This window comes from Ustilago hordei (assembly GCF_900519145.1).
Source record: "Ustilago hordei strain Uho2 genome assembly, contig: UHO2_contig_26, whole genome shotgun sequence".
Taxonomy (NCBI): Eukaryota; Fungi; Basidiomycota; class Ustilaginomycetes; order Ustilaginales; family Ustilaginaceae; genus Ustilago; species Ustilago hordei.
The window spans coordinates 62,733-78,815 of record NW_024545293.1 but is presented as its reverse complement, the minus strand read 5'-3'; the positions used below and the strand labels follow the sequence as shown (position 1 = coordinate 78,815).

Sequence of the window (16,083 nt, the reverse complement as noted above, 5' to 3'; positions counted from 1 at the left end):
AGCAGTCCGACGATGAGGTGGGATTGCGAGTGAATGTGTAGAAGTGGGTCGGATAAGAAGCGAGCAAGAGGAGAGAAAGAAACAGAGTCGTCAGTACAGCTGGGTCTGGGAGAAAGTGGAGTGCACGTGCGCATCGTTTGTCGGAAATGAAAGGGAAGCGTACAGGGAGGTAAAGAAGATAGTTACAGATCAGGAGGCTGCGTAGGCTTGGAAGCGAGATGAGATGGAGGGAAGCCTTAGGTTGAGATTGTTGCGCGTGTCGTTGGGTGCAGATGAAGTCCGAAGCTAAACTTGCTGTGCGATCAGAAGGATATGCTGAAAGAGTGCTCGTTGAGATGGACTTGATAGCAAGAGCAGGTTTCTGGATACTGGCACAGCTGGGAAATGGAAGTTTGAACGAAGAGCGTGGAGCTTGAGTCTGTTCTTACGAAAGAAGATGTCCGAGTATGCGAGCGTGGCGGTGTTTAAACAATGTTGGACCCGCCGACCTGAGGGCAGAAGAAAGCGAGGCTGTGGTAGAGGGATGATGACGAGAAGAAGGAAAGCCAAGTGGTCGTTGAGTTGAACACTGTAAAGATTGAAATCGAAAAGCGGTCCAAGCAGGTGATCCAATGCGACTATGATACGAAGCCAAGCGTGAGTGTGGGTCGTACCATAAATGTGGCCGTGATGGAGATGTGATCGAGTTGGCGTCCCAGATGGTGCGGCCAACAAAGGGGATGAAAGAGGGTTGATGGCGACGAAAGAGTCGAGAAGCAAAAGAAGAGGCGACGACGACGAAGCGATAGTGTGCGATTCGCCTGTTTGGCTTGCAAAGGCATGTAAGATCCGATTGAACCTCGGCAGCAGACAGGGAGAAAAAAAGAAGAAAAAGAAAGGGGAAAAAGGAGAAAAGAAAAAGAAAAAGAAAAAGGCGGCAACAACACGCAGAGACAATGGCGAGCGAGGCGGAGAATGGGCAAATAGCGACAAGGGCAGCGTGGGAGAAACATTTCTCACAAAGGCTAACATAGCCATGCCATGCCAGCCAAGCAAAAGGTCTGGCTCGCAACCAGTCTCACAATCTCACTCCAAAAGCCACACAGCACACACGCACGCACATTCACCATGCGCAAACAAGTAAGTTCTTTCGCGCACACACACACACACACGCGCACCACACCCGTCTTATTCTCTTCCATTTTCCGAGCTTTTTCTTCTTTCTATATTTCAGGGCACATGAACAGCGACGGAAGACCCCTTTTCTTCTTTTCTTTTCTTTTCTTTTCTTTTCTTTTCTTTTCTTTTCTTTATTGAATAATGAATTTCGCGCTCGTGTTTTGAACCTCAGCTCAGAGATCAACAGATGGAGAGCGTGTTTTGCTCGAGTAGAAGAGGGCGACGCACTCTCTCTTTTCGCTTGCACGCGCGATTTCCCACACTCGCTTCGGATCAGCCGCTGCTACTGCTGCTCTTCTCATCGCCGATACAGAAGCGACGGAAGAGTCCAAGACGATGAACGGATCGAGCTAGATCTCAGATCTCGGCTGGTGATGTTTCCCGATGCTGCAGCAGCTGTAATGAACAGGAGATTCGGATAATCACGATGAGCTCGTGGGACGGCGATGAAAGATATATAGACGATCACGTTGCGCTTTGAGACAGGTGTGTTCGCGCGCTGGCAATGCAACATTTGAAGCGAAGGCCGATCTGCTCTGACTTATGCCACTGCCATGAATCGCTTCGCGTGGAATTGAGGCTTCTTCATATTAGAAGTGAAGAAGTTTTGGTCCCGATACTTGCGATCGGGGAGAGTCAGAGCACGATGTCACTACTTCTAGAAGACAGAAACATGTATACTCAATTGACTAAAGAACGTGGTGGTGCTTGATATATATACAACTATGAGGTGCGTGCCGAATGTGGGAGTATCCTCCTCCATGAGTTAGCTTGACAACGAGCGGGGTTATGTTGCACCCGATCCTCAGACAGATCTGTTCCATCTGATCGCCGATTGCGTTGATGTCAGCGTGCATCATCATATCGGATCGCTTCCTTCGGCACTTCATCCGTCTTGAACAGCTTTCCGAACGAGTCTTTCGATGCCAGCGGGTTGATCGGGTCAGGATCGGCTGCTAACCCCGATCTCTCTCGCTTTTTGGTGCCTCTTTTTTTCCTGCTTTTTTGCCCTTTTTTATATGACCTTTTTGTTGTTGAACGCTTTGATAGATTTGTGACTTCCTTCCCCGTAACAGTCTTTGTGGGGGGTGTTTGAAATAAATGTCATATTATGCGGTCTAACATTGTAGCGCATTTGCCCCTGCCTGACTCTGATCATCTCCCTTAACACATAGAGAGTCTCATATACAAGTCCATATAAGCGTTTCTGCTGCTCCATACACTCGAATGACACCGCATGTGCAGTTTCACAAGCAGTCTGAACCCATACCTGGTCGGTCTGGAACGATTCAATATATCGCCATTGAGCGATTCTATTAGCGAACCTCTTTTGTCCTCTCAGTCAGAGTTTGCGCCTAGTACTCGAGCGCCTTCTCCCCCCTAAGTTCATTCAAATAACCCTCCAGCTGCCAAGCTCCGTTCCAATACTTGATACCGGCCCTCACCCCCCCCTCTTTCGCAATTCTCGTCTGCAGCCCTCTGAACTTGCGAACAAAAGCCAAATCTCTCTCGCCCAGCCTCAGTACCGGACAGTAATCATTACCCCCGTCACCCACGTAGATGATTCTATCAAACGCCTCTCGACCGCCGTTCCTCTCTAGGAACGCATCTAGTTCTGCACCTTTACACATATTTGCGCTGCAACCGACTTTACATCCGTGTGGCTTTTCCGCTGTTGCTAGCACTCGACGTTCGAGTTTTAGCAGGCCTTCGCGGGTGAATTCGGCGGGGTTAGTGACGATTTCATCGAATAGCTTTTCCAGTTTGTGATGTTTGAGGATGGTAGAGATGTAGACCGTGTTGGAGTTCGAGAGAAGGAAGAATGTGGTGTGGGGGGAAGAGGCGGATTTTAGGGTTGATACTCCTCGTTTGACTCCAGGGTGAAAAGGAAGCGTTTCGAGAGCAGAGGTGATGTCGGATGGTGAAGCACCGGAGGCGTGAAGTTTGCGAAGCAGGTCGGCGCACAGATCCGTGAATTGTTCAAAAGCCTTGCGACGTTGAAGTTCAGCCCGAAGAGAGGGGTTGAGACATTCGTGTACGTATCGGTCTGTGTCTTGGTCGACCAAGGACCTATGTGGGCGAATGGGCGAGCAGGAGTATGCGAGCAGGAATGTACGAGATGCAGGAAAGATAGCGATCACACGTATGACGTAAAGATAAGTTCGAGCAACGAGCAGGATAGAAACAAGACAAGAGCAGAAAGATCAGCATTCATTCCCCCCTCCTTCTACGACAACCTTCCCAACCTCCTCCAACCAAAGCTCTACGGCTAGAACGAGTAAAGATAAGTACATACCAATCAAAATCGAAAACAATAAGCTGTTTGTCCACCCTAGGCAACGGTGTAGGAGCAGTGTTCATCTTGAACTTCTATATCTATCGGTATGATGATCGTTGAAAGAAAAGAGAGAGGCTACAAGGCAAGTGTTGGCCGGCGCGTTTTGTTCTTTCTCCAAGAAAGTGTAAAAAGAGAAGAAAGAATTGCCGAGCCAAAAGCGAGCCCGGAGGTTTTCGCGGCTCTTGACTCGACCTTTTTCCAATCTAATCTCCCTTGCCTCTCTCTCTGCTCGCGACACACAGTCAAAAGATCCCCAATCAGCAAACAGCCCGCCAGCAAATAGCCCACCAGCAAACAGCTCGCCGAGATGTCGCGTGTCGCCAGGTCTCTTACTGGTGGTGCACACCCAATAATACACTGCCGGCAATCCGGGGCATCATGAGTCTAAACGACATCATTACAGGAACCAAATAAACGCCGAGTAGCAAGTATATACAAACTCGAAACTTGAAACAGACAGAACAGGTAGCTGCACGGCTATTCATACCATCCCAACCAGTCTTGCAGAGTCTGGATGCGCTTCAACGAACCTCGAAATCTCCAAAAATATGATAAACATCCCTCCAATCAATCTGTTGCCCCTTAACCTTCTTACTTCCAACCTCGTACCTCTCAGCCCAATACTGAGTCGTCTCCTTTCCACCCGCATCAGACCCTTTCTCCGCCGGTACAGGCTGCCAAAGTGTCTCCCTCGTATCATGATCCATTGTCCTCTTAAACCATCTTGGTTCATGAGGTGGCAACTCTCCCGTCTCCCTCTTCCTCCTCGTCTCTCTCTGGAAATCCTCCAATTTCTGCTTGAGATCGTTGGCCTGATCGAACTTGCCACTTTCAAAAGCAGAAAGATCGGGACGAAGACGACAATCCGTGGGTGCGAGCCAAGGTCGAAGGTCATCAGGGCAGGAATTGAGCGTAATCGCAAAAGGTGTAAGGTTGAAGGGAGTCGTAGGCTTATCCGAGTTCCTCCAAAGCAACAGGTATTCGGCAAGAGGTTGAGCAACTGCAATCTGTCCATCCGGTGCATCGACACTTTGGTCTGGATTGAGATCACCAGAACCAGCACCACACTTGCGTGCGACCAACTGCGAGTTCCATCTTCCAGCAATATCCCATCGCATATTTCCCTGAGCATCGTAGACACTTCCTCGAATCTCGTACGCGTCTTTGCCTCTCCAACCTCTCGGCTTGAAGGTCAAAACACATCGATCGCCAGTAGCCTGGTTCGTCACTTCCATATCACCAAAGTGGTCAATCGTGGGACTGCCCACAATGAATCCGGAAACCGAAGTAGTGACCTTGTTCCACGAGTAGTGCTCGAGCACATGATCGTCCGACAACATCGGTGCTATTTTCAGCTCTTTATCCGCCTTGACCCATGATCGGGGCACTTTGAGGTTGACATGTGCCACACCGGTCGGTCGGATCTCGAACGTCCTACCAAGGAACTTGGATTTGGCGTCGACACAACCCATATACTCCCACGTCGGGCTCTGTGCAAAGCAAGCCGAAATAGGTGGATGATGCGAGACCTGCTCCGAAACGTATCTGTACTTTTTATCGGGTCGCATGTACTCGAACGTCTCTCCCAACAACGGGTTGAAAGGCTTAGCAATGCGCCCGATGGTCGAAGAGTAGTTGCTCATCGCAAATGCAGCTACAAAGGCAATACGCTTGGTCGAGTCCTCCTGCATCGAAGCAGCATCGAGACATTCCGAAAACTCCATGTCCTCCGCCATACGCTGCAACATCGATGTCGGCTCGTTGAAGCTGACTGGGAACGAAATCTTGGTGAGATCTTTACCGATGTTGTTCTTGAGAATAGCCCAAAGCGAGACCGAGGGTCGATCATCTTTGCCAATGGGCAATTTGCTTCGTAGATGCCTGTAGGGTTCCATCGCTTCTTTCACCAGATCGTCTTCGACCAGAGACTTGTCGAACTTCTCGGGCCACTTGTCAGGGTTTGATGCAGGCTGAGTGAGCGGTTGCTCCACCTTGAGACCAGGCAAGTTACCCGCTTCGATAGCGTCGAAGAACTCGTCATCGGCATCGTCGATCGAGTCGCGAACCATGGCTCGATCGTCGGCGATACCCAAGATGGCGGATCGCTGAGCGATGATGGGTGGAGTGAGGTTGTCATCGAGTTGCAGTTGAGCACCGTTCTCTTCACCGAGACGACGAGCAGCCAGCGAGCCAGGAGCATCGCTTTGGACCGTCTCGTAGGAGCCGACAGTTGCATTGCTCAATACAGTCGACTGACGACGCGGTTCAGGAGCAATCAGCGTAGACCTGACAGAACCGGACGGGGCGAGACTAGCACCGCCGGGCTGAGGCGACATGACAGACGCAGGGGAGTGGCCCATGGTCTCTCGCACTTCACGCAGAGCTTTGCGTCGACGTGCATTCTCCTCGGCAGCCTCCTTGAGCTGTGCCTCCATCTCGGCATGTTGGTGGGCAAGCACAGCCATGTTCTCCTCCCACAGATGCTTGATCTGCAACTCGCGTTCGTATCGTTTGGTCATGTACGCTTCACGAGCCGTGACCATGGTCTGGTATTTTTCGACGAGCTGCAAGTTGCTGCAGACAGCTGACTCGAGAGCCGAACGCACGGTGTCGCTGTTGCTGATCATGCTGCCGGACGAGAGACGGCTGGATCGGTGGCGCTTGCCGGCGCTGCCTTCTTCGGAAGAGTTGCGGGCAGAAGTGGAAGTGGGAGGCGCAGTAGTAGAAAGCGCGTTGGCATTGACAAGCGTCTCGATAAGACGCTGGCTGGCCTCTGCCTGCGCCTTGAGCGCTTCAGCAGTGAGAGAGAACTCGGTCTGGTATGGCATAGGACCACCGGTGGCTCCAGCCTCGTTCTCGTCCTCGACACGACCTTCACTCGAGAGACGACTGAGAAGACTGGGACTGCGGTTGGCCATCGAAAGCGATCGCTCGCTGGCTGGACCGGAAGAAGTGGGCGACTTGATCGAAAGCAGAGCACGACTGCCCTTCTCGCCAGGCGCAGTGGAAGAGGGAGGAACAATGCCAGCTCCTCTCTCGCTAGGTGCAGTTGATGAAGGTCGAACAATGCCAGCTCCCCTCTCACTAGGCGCGGTGGAGGAAGGTCGAACGATACCTGCAGGGCTGGCGATCCCACCTTGCGCCTGGAGCGAAGAGGTGGAAGGAGCACGTGGACGGTAGGAGCTCTCGGCGCGGCTGGTCTGTCGCTCGAGGTTGAAGAACTCTTTGGTCTGTTGGAGCACCTGAACCCATCGAGCACGCTCGACAGGATGTGTGCCACGAAGGTAGAGCTTGGAAGTGCCCTTGCCGGTCTCGCTGATGATCTCGAGACGGTGCTTGTCGTTGTTGTCGGCGCGGATCTTGGCAAAACGCATGTTGATAGCACCACGAGACTGCTTGCCTTCGTCATCTTGGCTGTGGTAGTAGGAGAGAATGCCGTCTTCAAGCACGAACCATCGCGTCTTGTAGCCGTGAGCAATGTTGGTCCACTTGCCAAGGTAGCCTTTGAAGGCAGGCGGCTGACCCGAGTAGGAGGCTTGGCTTGCTCTAGCAGCATCTGCATTGTGGAGCTGACGCAAGAGTGCCTTGACCTTCTCGTCCTTGGTGACATCGTTGACTCGCTTGCCGCGACGGTCACGGGCATAGACATCAGCGCCCTTGCGCACGGCAGTCTCGATCATGCGCGTGTCCTTGCGCTTGACGGCTTCGTGCAGGAGAGTGGTGCCGTTGGCAGATTGCGCATTGAGGTCGATAACGGCGTATCGGGGAAGGTCGAGCAAGTGGTGGATGTTGGCATCGGCGCGAGGCAGATCCTGCTCGTATGCAGTGAGAAGTTGCAGGAACCTGACTTGAAGCTGAGCACGGCTGACTTGAATGTGCTGAGCGATCTCAGGCGACTTGGCTACTGCAAGTGCGTCTTTGCCGTCAAGATTGCGCTTGGAGTCGTCAATGTCTTGCTGCTCGAGCATGAGTTGGACGACATCGTCTCTGCCAGAAATGGATGCAATGTGGAGGGCAGTGTTGCCGTGCTGCGCTTCAGTGGCGTTCAAGTCGATGGTCTTGTAGTTAAGGAGGAAAGAGATGATGTCAAAGTCGGCACATCTTACAGCGAGATGAAGAGGGCTGGTGCTTTCTTTGGCGAGATGGTTCTCGTTCTTGTGTGTCTGTTGGAGAAGAGGGATGAGGGCTTGCTGATCGCCCTTTCTCAAAGCTTCGAGAAGCTTGAAGCTGTACACGGCTTCGGCGACTGCGATTTGCGGATGTGGGGGTGAGAGGGTTGCAGAAGAGCGTGGCGAGGCGGTACCGATTGTAGTCGGGGATGAGGCATGTGTTTTGGGATTGGCGGCGGTGATGGTGAAGATTTGTTTGGTATGCGAGCGAATGGTGAGGGCGACGTTGTGAAGGGAGCGTGAATCGATCGAGAGTCGAAGAGCACGGTCGACAAGTGAGTGGCAAGAGTTTCGACGCAGCAAGTCATGGTCCGTTGCGGTGGTCGAAGTCATGGTGTTGTTCGGGAGAGAGAGAGGTGCGAAGAAAGAAAGGGGCGGGAGAAAGAAAGGGGCGGGAGAAAGAAAGGGGCGGGAGAAAGAAAGGGTTGATGTCAGTATGGTTGCAGACGAGGATGTTGCAAACCAATGATGGAAGCCTCGAAAGAGGTGGAGGCGAACAAGATGCTGCCAGGGACGGTGCTTTAGGATAGTGGCTGTGCTGAGCTCGGCCTGAGCGTCGACCAAGCCATCGAGTGCGCCCTTTGTCGATGGCAGAAAAGCAGTGAAAAGCTATCTCGGAACGGCCGATGCTTTGGATGGAGAAATGAAAAAAGAACTTACCTTGATCACCAGAGGCAATGCTGCCATTCTTGGCCGTCTGTAGATCCGGCTTTGCCGACGCCATTGCGGAGTTGGAGGGGAACAAACCGTTCTTGATGATGATTGCCAGCTCAAAGAGTGGAAATGCGCCTCTGTGGGTCTCTTGTCGGATGTGCCGCGCACGGCTGAACAGCGTGGGAACTGATGTAGCAGTGTCTGTATGTAGCAGTGTGTATGTGTATGTGTATGTGTGTGTGTGTGTGTCTCGACTGTATCCGTATTAGCTAGTTATTGTATGCTTGCTTGTTGCGATGCGAAAGGGCAATGCGAAAGGGCAATGCGAAAGGGCAACGGGCGTTCTGGATGTAACTGCCACCAACCAAGCTTTGACCGCAAAGCTGCCAATCAAGTCCAGTCGAGTATCGATGTAAGTGCCACTGACCAACGAGATGCGGTCTTCGTAGTTGCGTGCGGATGGAAGGCTATCTCGAAGAAGCCAACGAGGTTGAGAGAAAGGCAAGGATAGACACTTGCTCAAAGCAGCTCAAGCAGCAGCAAGAGCAGAACAAGGTGGAGCGGGGCAGACAGACGAAAGCGTGACAAGTGACAATACAATAATCCACTGTGCAGTTGGAGGAGTGTAGGTGTGTGTGCGTAAGAAAGTGCCTATTCTGAACAAGATTGCTCTGTGGCTCCCTGTAATTGTGCGTGTCTGTGTGTGAGAGTGTGAGAGTGTGAGAGTGTGAGTGTGTGAGAGTAACTATGAGTGTGCAAACTGTCCGTTGTACAGCTTGCAGTTCGGTTGCAGCAACCATTCGCCTTTCAACAGTGTCAACCGCATCCAAACACCCTTACCTCGCCGAATCACACACAAAGCTGCTTCAAAGAGATCCGAATCCCAAGTCTCGAAACAATACTTGACTTACCTTGGCACCGAGGACAGTCGGAAAACGAATTGGCATGTGGCTACGTCATTTCAACAATGAGAGAGCCTTGTTAAGCCCACAGTCGGACCAATTTCATTTTTCACGGCCGACAAGCAAAGTCAAACAAGCTAATTGTTGCTAAGGTGTGCTTTTGATATGCGCTGACCTTAGTTGCAGTCGTGGCACTGAGTGAAGCCGTTGTAGCTGGCAGCTCCAGTGTGACTGTTTCATTTACATCTCCCAAAAGAAAGTTGTGCAAGTTTGTTAGCTTCAATCGATCGTGAAACACACACGCCCCATCCAGGTCATGGCTTGATTCTCACGTAACAGTGGCACAGTACTCGCCGCTGTTGGTCTGGTAGATAACCCTGTCAGCACCAGGCGAAACGTAGTTCTCCTCGCTCCAGTAGTCTCTTCAAGAGAGCAAAGGCAGATACAGGCGAAAAGGGAGGAGAAAATAAGCTTTCTACGCCTATTGCCGTCCTCCTTCTCACCACCCTTTTCAGCTCGATACTTACAGGGACCCTTATAGACCAAAGGCAACTCGCTCCATGGACCAGATCCACAGCACAATTCGATCCCCTCTGATGCTTCGTCATAATAAGAATGCGGGTAGTTGTCTGGACGGTCTCCACTGGTAGCGTCCCGAAGACCAGCCTGAACAGCGGTCTGGATGTCTGAGTACTCGTAGACCTTTCCGCCGCAGTTGGTGGAAGAAGGCATCTCGCATCCGGCGACAAGGCCAGCGCCGGAAAGAAGCGTAGAGGCGATAGCGAAGAGCTTCATCCTGGGTGAAATGAATGAGAAGAGCGGTCCTTTCAAGCTCCTTGAAGTCGACGAGCAGCACGAGTCTTTATAGCTATGAACAACCTCTGATGTGAGCCTGCCCTCTCCAAGCAGATCTGAGTTCACTGCTTACAAGAAGCCCTGCTGGACATGTTGATCAAGCGAAAAAAGCTCTTCCTCTTGAGAGATCAGAAGGGTGCACTATTCTTAGGGAAGCTCAACATTCAGCTGTCTTGAGCGAAAGCTAGCGCAGCGGCAACGGAACTTGAACCTTGGACATCAGCCAACTTTCTTCAGTTATGGGTACCTGTGCAACAGGCAGTGAGAAGCAACCATCGCGGCTAAGCCAAAGGAGCTTAGCCGATTTTTAGATGGATGCAAGGAAGAGTATCTGTGCAAACCAACGGCGGCGATCGTCGGGAGACGGACATCACCAAACTCAATCTGACTGAATACGCTCAACACTGCTCATGAGAAGGAGAAGAATAGTCCAGCAGAATGGCAGCAATGGGGTAAGGAGGACAGTGGTGATGACAACTGTGCGGCTCTTTTTTGGAGCTGGTGTCGGCAGGAACGTGTTTCGGCGTGCAGCTCCTCTTTCATAGGGTAGTGGTGGTCACTGAGGCCGTCTTCTAAGAGTCGCTCCTCTGAGAAGAATCACTTCTGCCTCTGGTCATCGGTTTACTTGAAATCGTGGTCCTTAGACCGGTCACGGTGAGCACAAAGCCAGGGGTGAAGCACAATTACTCATGTGTCAAGTAGAGTTCTAACATAGGAAAAAACTCCACCACATCTCAGTCGGCACACAAAGCTGTCCGTGATGTATCAAACAGCCCAGAGCGAGTACAGAGAGGCCTTCCCTGTGTGGACCTAAGTAAGGCTTGTTGCCTGTGTTAAATGCGTCACCGTGCCTTCCTGTTCGAGAACCTGAAAACAGGCATTTCCACCCTCAGAGCCCAAACATCTCGCCTTTTTCCCTCCACTTTTTTTTCGACGCGTTCTGACTGAGATTTTGCTGCTTTGCTGAGTTGCTGCCTTGCTGAGGTTGCCGAGTTGTCCGTTGGTGTGCCTTCTCTCTCTTCAGGTGCTCAGCTGACTTTCTCGCTTCCGACCAGCAACCCTTTCTCTTGCTCTTTCTGTATCAAGCTCACACCTTCATATCGAACCATTTACCTCCCCATTAACTCAACTCGTACCCCTACTTCCTTCCTCAAACACAACCCCTTCAAGCTTCTGTCAAGATGGCGTGGAACGACGACCTCCTACTCAAAGTCGTCAACATTGTTGCCTACGTCTTTTTCACCTCGGGTAATGTCTATTCCCAACTCGGTGTCGGTGCAGACCCCGTCGTCCAGGAAACCTACCTCACCCCCGCGCGCTGGATCTTTGGAGTATGGCCTTTCATCCACGCCCTTTTCTTGGGCATGATCATCTACCAGTTCACCGAAGCTGGATCTACCCATGTCGTGCACGGTATCGGATGGCGCTTCCCCGGTCTTTGCATCCTCAATGCTATCTACTCCGGCTTGACCTCGGCACAGTTGAACGCACACCACGATCGAATCTACGCTATCCTTGCATTTATCGTTATGCTTCTCATCGCAGGAACTGTCTCGCACTGCTATAGGTCGCTCAAGGTTCATCACACGGCAAACAACCTCGCTGATACGATTCTGGTTCATCTGCCCTTCAGCTTGTACCACGGATTCGTCGTTGTGCTCCTCTTCGTTACCGCCTTCGAGGCATTCGGCCTCAACGCAGTGACACACAAGGCTGGGATCATTACAAAGATCCTTGTCTTCCTCTCGCTCTTGTTCTTGGAGTCGACCGCAGCCGGTTACGTTTGGTACTCGGAGGGAGACGTGGCTGGAGCATTGGTCATCAGTCTCAGTCTGCTGGCCATCTTCCAACACCAGACTAGCAGCAAGTTCATTCACTGGTCTGCACTCGCTTTCTTTATTATCAGCTTGATTGCGGTATTGAGGGCCGTGCTTAGCATCTTTACTAGCAGGAACAGGACCGCACTCAACGACGAGGAGAGGGCTCCTCTCGTTGGTTGAAGAGGCCACCCAGCTTCAACTGTCGATCAAGGGCCTAGGCTCGTCAAACATACGGCTTTCCGCCATTCCTCTTCCCTAACGCTTGCTCAGCGAGTCAGACATCATCTTCTTGTATCCTAGCTCATCTCGCTTCCTTTGATACCAATCTCACCACCCAAGCATCTCATATTCCATCACAGCCTGATTTGTCTTGCCTCTCAATGTATCGAGTAGCATTTGAGATTACATTCAAAGCAATAAATGGCTCTCAATCCTTACTAGAGTGACTGACAACAACATCACCATTTCTCCCCCTAACTACCTCCCTTATCCTTTTACTCAACTCTTTACCCAAATTCATCCTGTTCCCTCTTCTCTCCGTTCCATCTTTGTTGCTTTGCACCTGTACACCTGCCAGTAGGCCCCTTTCTTGTTTCTCGTCCCCTTGACATCTTTCGTATGCTTTCACTAAGCTCTGCAGAGATGGGTAGACGGTGGCTATGCTTTGTGCAATCGCAGGTGTGACGCGTGGGATTTGCTGCAACATCATCATGTAGATTGCTGAGGCGGAGGAAGAGGTGGTGTTGCGACCTGTGTCGACGGCGAAAGAAAGATGGCTGTCTCGAAGCATTTTGTAGGGTTTCAGGGAGAGATCCGAGGTGAGTTGGTGAAGCCATTCGATCGAGTCGACGAGAGAGGATGCGTGGATTACGTAGCAGCGGTGCATGAGTTTGAGCGTCAGAAGAGCGCGTTCGACAACGGCTTGTGGCGGGACGGTGCTGCTGGTGGCAAGAGGATCAGGGGCGCAAGTAGCTTTGCGACGAGCTCCCTTCGGCGCTGCATCCGCTCTGTCGGCAGGATTGGCGGTGGTGGCAGTGGTGGAATCGGACTCAGCAAGCTGCTGTCGAATCCTAGCAGTGTAAGCACGATTCTCATTCGCCCTCAGTCGACTATAGTACCTAACCAAACCTTGACATATCAAAAACACCTGCTCTTCCGCTCCCCTATCTCCATTCAACACCTCCAACCTCCGCTTCAAGTCTCCATACCACCTCTCCAACCCCTCCTCTCCCTCTTCCCCTCCCCTTCCCCCGTCCCCCTCCATCGCCTCACTCATAATCCTAATTATCTCCTTCGCCTCCATCACAAGCACCACCATCCCCTCCCTCCTAACCTTCACCCGACCCGCTTCGAACGGGACCCAACACCTCCTCCCCTCGTCCCAATCCGCCTTACACTTCCTTCTAAACCTAAGTAAGGGCGGTTCAACCAACCCAGCACACATATTCACCTCCGCCCCCTCCTCTTCAAACCTCGCTTTCACCGTTTCCTCCTGTTTATCGAGAGGTTGGCCGGGAGTGAAGAGGGTTCGATCGAGATCGATGATCAGTTCGCGCATAGTGTCGGATTTGGAGGTGCGAAGACGGTTGGCTTCGAGAAACTTTTTCTTTTCGGTTGCGAGACGCAGTTTGTGCGCTTTGGCGGCTTCTCGCTCGATTGCCTTTTGCTCGCGCGCTTGTTTGGCTGCTGCTGCTTTGGCGGCTTTGCTAGGCAACTTGCTGGAGGTGTCTTTGATTCGGTCTGTCGTCTGCACGTCTTTGCTTGAGACGGCGGTAGTAGTGTCGTGAGGAATGTAAAGATTGTCCAGAGCATCAAGGAGCGAGGTGGTCCTACCCATTGGTCTCGACCTCTTTGGTGCTGGTGCAGGTGGCGCCTCCTTCGATCCTTCCACATCACTTGTTGCTGCAGCTCGCCTCTTCAGGCTGGGTGAAACATCCACCACCTCCCTCCTCTCCAACCTCAAAGGTGAAGAAGGAGAACGCAATGGCACCTCATCGGGAAAAGAAGAGGGCGGCAGTTCCGGCAGCTCCATGTCTTCTTCTGGTATATCCTCCACCACATCTCTCCTCCCACCATTCTGACTCGCTCTCGGCAATGTCAGTGAAGCAGCAGGAGGCGGACTACTAGATAGAATCACAATTGGTGTCGATTCTGCTCTGTAGCTCTGCCTTGCTGTTCTTCTTTCCACCACTCCCTCCCCTCCTCCTGCAGGCCGATTGCGAGCTTTGGGTGGAGAATACGCAACAGGTTGACTCGAGCTGAAGTGTGACTGTCCCCTCGCGCTGAACTGTGATCGAATAGGCGACGAATCTAGCGGCGGTAACGGATCAGCCTCGCTAGCAGGGTCGACGATTGAATCTGACCCAATTTCGATGACTTCTGGTATTCTTGTTGCTGTCACATTGGTTGCTGCTTTTCTGATGTCCCTCCTCGTGGGAATGTTGGGGAGGAATGATGAGGGACCTTCTTCTTGCGAGCTAGATACTGGCTGGGAGGCTGTACGGCGTAGCGTTCCGGCTCGACTAGATACTGGAGCTGCACCAGACTTGGCCCCATTCCTCGCCTCTGTAGTGTTGCTGGTAGTTGCGCCAGACCGCGAGCGCAGCAGATCACGAAAGCTAGGCAGCGAAGTATCGGGAGAAGGGTCCGCTAGCAGTCTAGCCATTCGTTGACCTGGTGTTGGGTTTGAGATTTGCGATGGATGTAGTTTGTCTGCTGTGCTCTGCTTGCTGCTTTTGCTGGCACGATCGATGTCTTGAGAGGAAGATAGAGCGATGATTGAGCCTGATGAAGCTGCATTCCCCCGGCGAGGCGACTTGCGCATTGACTGAACCTTCTCGAGCTTTGATGGTCCGGTAACAGTTCTTACATCTTGAGACCTTCTGGTACGACGATGTTCACTATCGCTGTCGCTGTCGGAGCCGCTATGGATCCAGAGCGCACCGACCATCGTTGCTGCTCACGGAAGAGCTATGTTGCTTTGCTTTCGCGAATGAGAGATCATAAGGCGTTTGTGTGTGGGAGGGACTTGGAATGTGGTGTGTGAAGTTGGCTATCTGTCACAGTGGCTCAGCTGCCTTTGTGCGAGTCTTGATGCGCCTTTCGTTTAGAGTCACTTTTCTGTGAGAAAATGTGAATCGTACGGGTCCCGATGATCAACGATCGGAGAGAGTCTGAGTACGATGTCACTAGGGGGTTTCAGTTATCTCTGAGTTTTGAAAACACAATACTTTGAAAATATGTTTGGGCCCAATTTTTGATGCCCCAAGAAACTGCACAGGCCTGTGACACATGCATCTTGGAGTTTCACTTGACTTGCCCAGTAAAAACAATCTCTGATTCCCTACACCAGGTCAAGATCAAAGTGATCATATCAGATGTTGTTGAACACTATACTGAACAATGCCAAAACCTTTGATTGAAAAGCTAAAGCAAATAGCTTACATCACACCTGTTCTGATTGCTGTCTTCTGCAAGCCTCATGCCATCAGTTTTGTCTCTCCTGCCATTTGATGAAGGCCAATGTTGTCATTCCCATCCTTTGAGATTCTGCTGTTGTGTCCTCAAAAGGGCAGCCATGAGAAGCAAAGAGTGCAGTGAGCATCTCCTCCCTAAGATCCAGTGCTTTCTCCTGCCTGAACTTCTGGACTTGGTTCTGAGACATGCCCTCCATGGCAGCAGCCTGTTCCTGTTTGTATTGCTGCTGGTTTTCCCTTCATTGTATCCTTGCATCTTTGGTAGCCTGCTGATATGCTTCCATCCCTGATGTGGTCTCCAGCACCTCAGCTTCAGATAGAGTTTCTGATGCCTTAAGGTATTCTGCCACCTCATCTGGTTGATCATAATGGCTTGTGAACATATGTGCAATGATACAAGCCTGGACTGTATGTGCAGCTTTCTCATGGTCCTCTTCTCGATACAGGTTGCCTCGAAATCCCATGAGACATTGGAAGCAGTTCTTGAGGTAGGCAATGCCATGTTCGGCCTTGACACAAATGCAGGAGAGTGAATAGTTGAAGTAGTGGAGATCTCTGCTCTTTGCAGCTGCATGTCAGGGGTCTCGCGCCTGAAACCCAGGTCGGTCTGTCGAGATACTCGGTGACTATCAAACTGTGCGACAGCTATTGTCTCAGTAACGGTGACTATCAAGTTGCACAGTGACAGCAGGTGGCATTCGTTGTATATAC

The 16,083-nt window shown here is 51.6% G+C and overlaps 7 protein-coding genes across 7 annotated transcripts; 3 read left to right on the top strand and 4 right to left on the bottom strand.

Annotated features, from left to right (window-relative positions):
- Positions 1 to 733: 733 nt before the first annotated feature.
- Positions 734 to 1,123, top strand: UHO2_07315 (uncharacterized protein; the record flags this gene model as incomplete). The annotated part of the gene is made up of 1 exon (XM_041560618.1): positions 734 to 1,123. One exon carries the CDS (start codon positions 734 to 736, stop codon positions 1,121 to 1,123), a length of 390 nt encoding a protein of 129 aa, XP_041416552.1.
- A 1,390-nt stretch (positions 1,124 to 2,513) lies between these two features.
- On the bottom strand, positions 2,514 to 3,519 carry UHO2_07314 (uncharacterized protein; the record flags this gene model as incomplete). The annotated part of the gene is made up of 2 exons (XM_041560617.1): positions 2,514 to 3,228; positions 3,455 to 3,519. The coding sequence occupies 2 exons, from the start codon at positions 3,517 to 3,519 to the stop codon at positions 2,514 to 2,516; spliced, it is 780 nt and encodes a 259-aa protein (XP_041416551.1).
- A 498-nt stretch (positions 3,520 to 4,017) lies between these two features.
- Positions 4,018 to 7,998, bottom strand: UHO2_07313 (uncharacterized protein; the record flags this gene model as incomplete). Its single annotated transcript, XM_041560616.1, has 1 exon — positions 4,018 to 7,998. One exon carries the CDS (start codon positions 7,996 to 7,998, stop codon positions 4,018 to 4,020), a length of 3,981 nt encoding a protein of 1,326 aa, XP_041416550.1.
- A 344-nt stretch (positions 7,999 to 8,342) lies between these two features.
- On the top strand, positions 8,343 to 8,904 carry UHO2_07312 (uncharacterized protein; the record flags this gene model as incomplete). Its single annotated transcript, XM_041560615.1, has 3 exons — positions 8,343 to 8,522; positions 8,589 to 8,731; positions 8,769 to 8,904. 3 exons carry the CDS (start codon positions 8,343 to 8,345, stop codon positions 8,902 to 8,904), a joined length of 459 nt encoding a protein of 152 aa, XP_041416549.1.
- A 493-nt stretch (positions 8,905 to 9,397) lies between these two features.
- UHO2_07311 (uncharacterized protein) lies at positions 9,398 to 10,016 on the bottom strand (the record flags this gene model as incomplete). Its single annotated transcript, XM_041560614.1, has 3 exons — positions 9,398 to 9,452; positions 9,554 to 9,641; positions 9,749 to 10,016. 3 exons carry the CDS (start codon positions 10,014 to 10,016, stop codon positions 9,398 to 9,400), a joined length of 411 nt encoding a protein of 136 aa, XP_041416548.1.
- Positions 10,017 to 11,257: 1,241 nt separating this feature from the next.
- On the top strand, positions 11,258 to 12,076 carry UHO2_07310 (conserved hypothetiocal protein; the record flags this gene model as incomplete). The annotated part of the gene is made up of 1 exon (XM_041560613.1): positions 11,258 to 12,076. One exon carries the CDS (start codon positions 11,258 to 11,260, stop codon positions 12,074 to 12,076), a length of 819 nt encoding a protein of 272 aa, XP_041416547.1.
- Positions 12,077 to 12,323: 247 nt separating this feature from the next.
- Positions 12,324 to 14,846, bottom strand: UHO2_07309 (uncharacterized protein; the record flags this gene model as incomplete). The annotated part of the gene is made up of 1 exon (XM_041560612.1): positions 12,324 to 14,846. The coding sequence occupies one exon, from the start codon at positions 14,844 to 14,846 to the stop codon at positions 12,324 to 12,326; it is 2,523 nt and encodes an 840-aa protein (XP_041416546.1).
- Between the last annotated feature and the right edge of the window lie 1,237 nt (positions 14,847 to 16,083).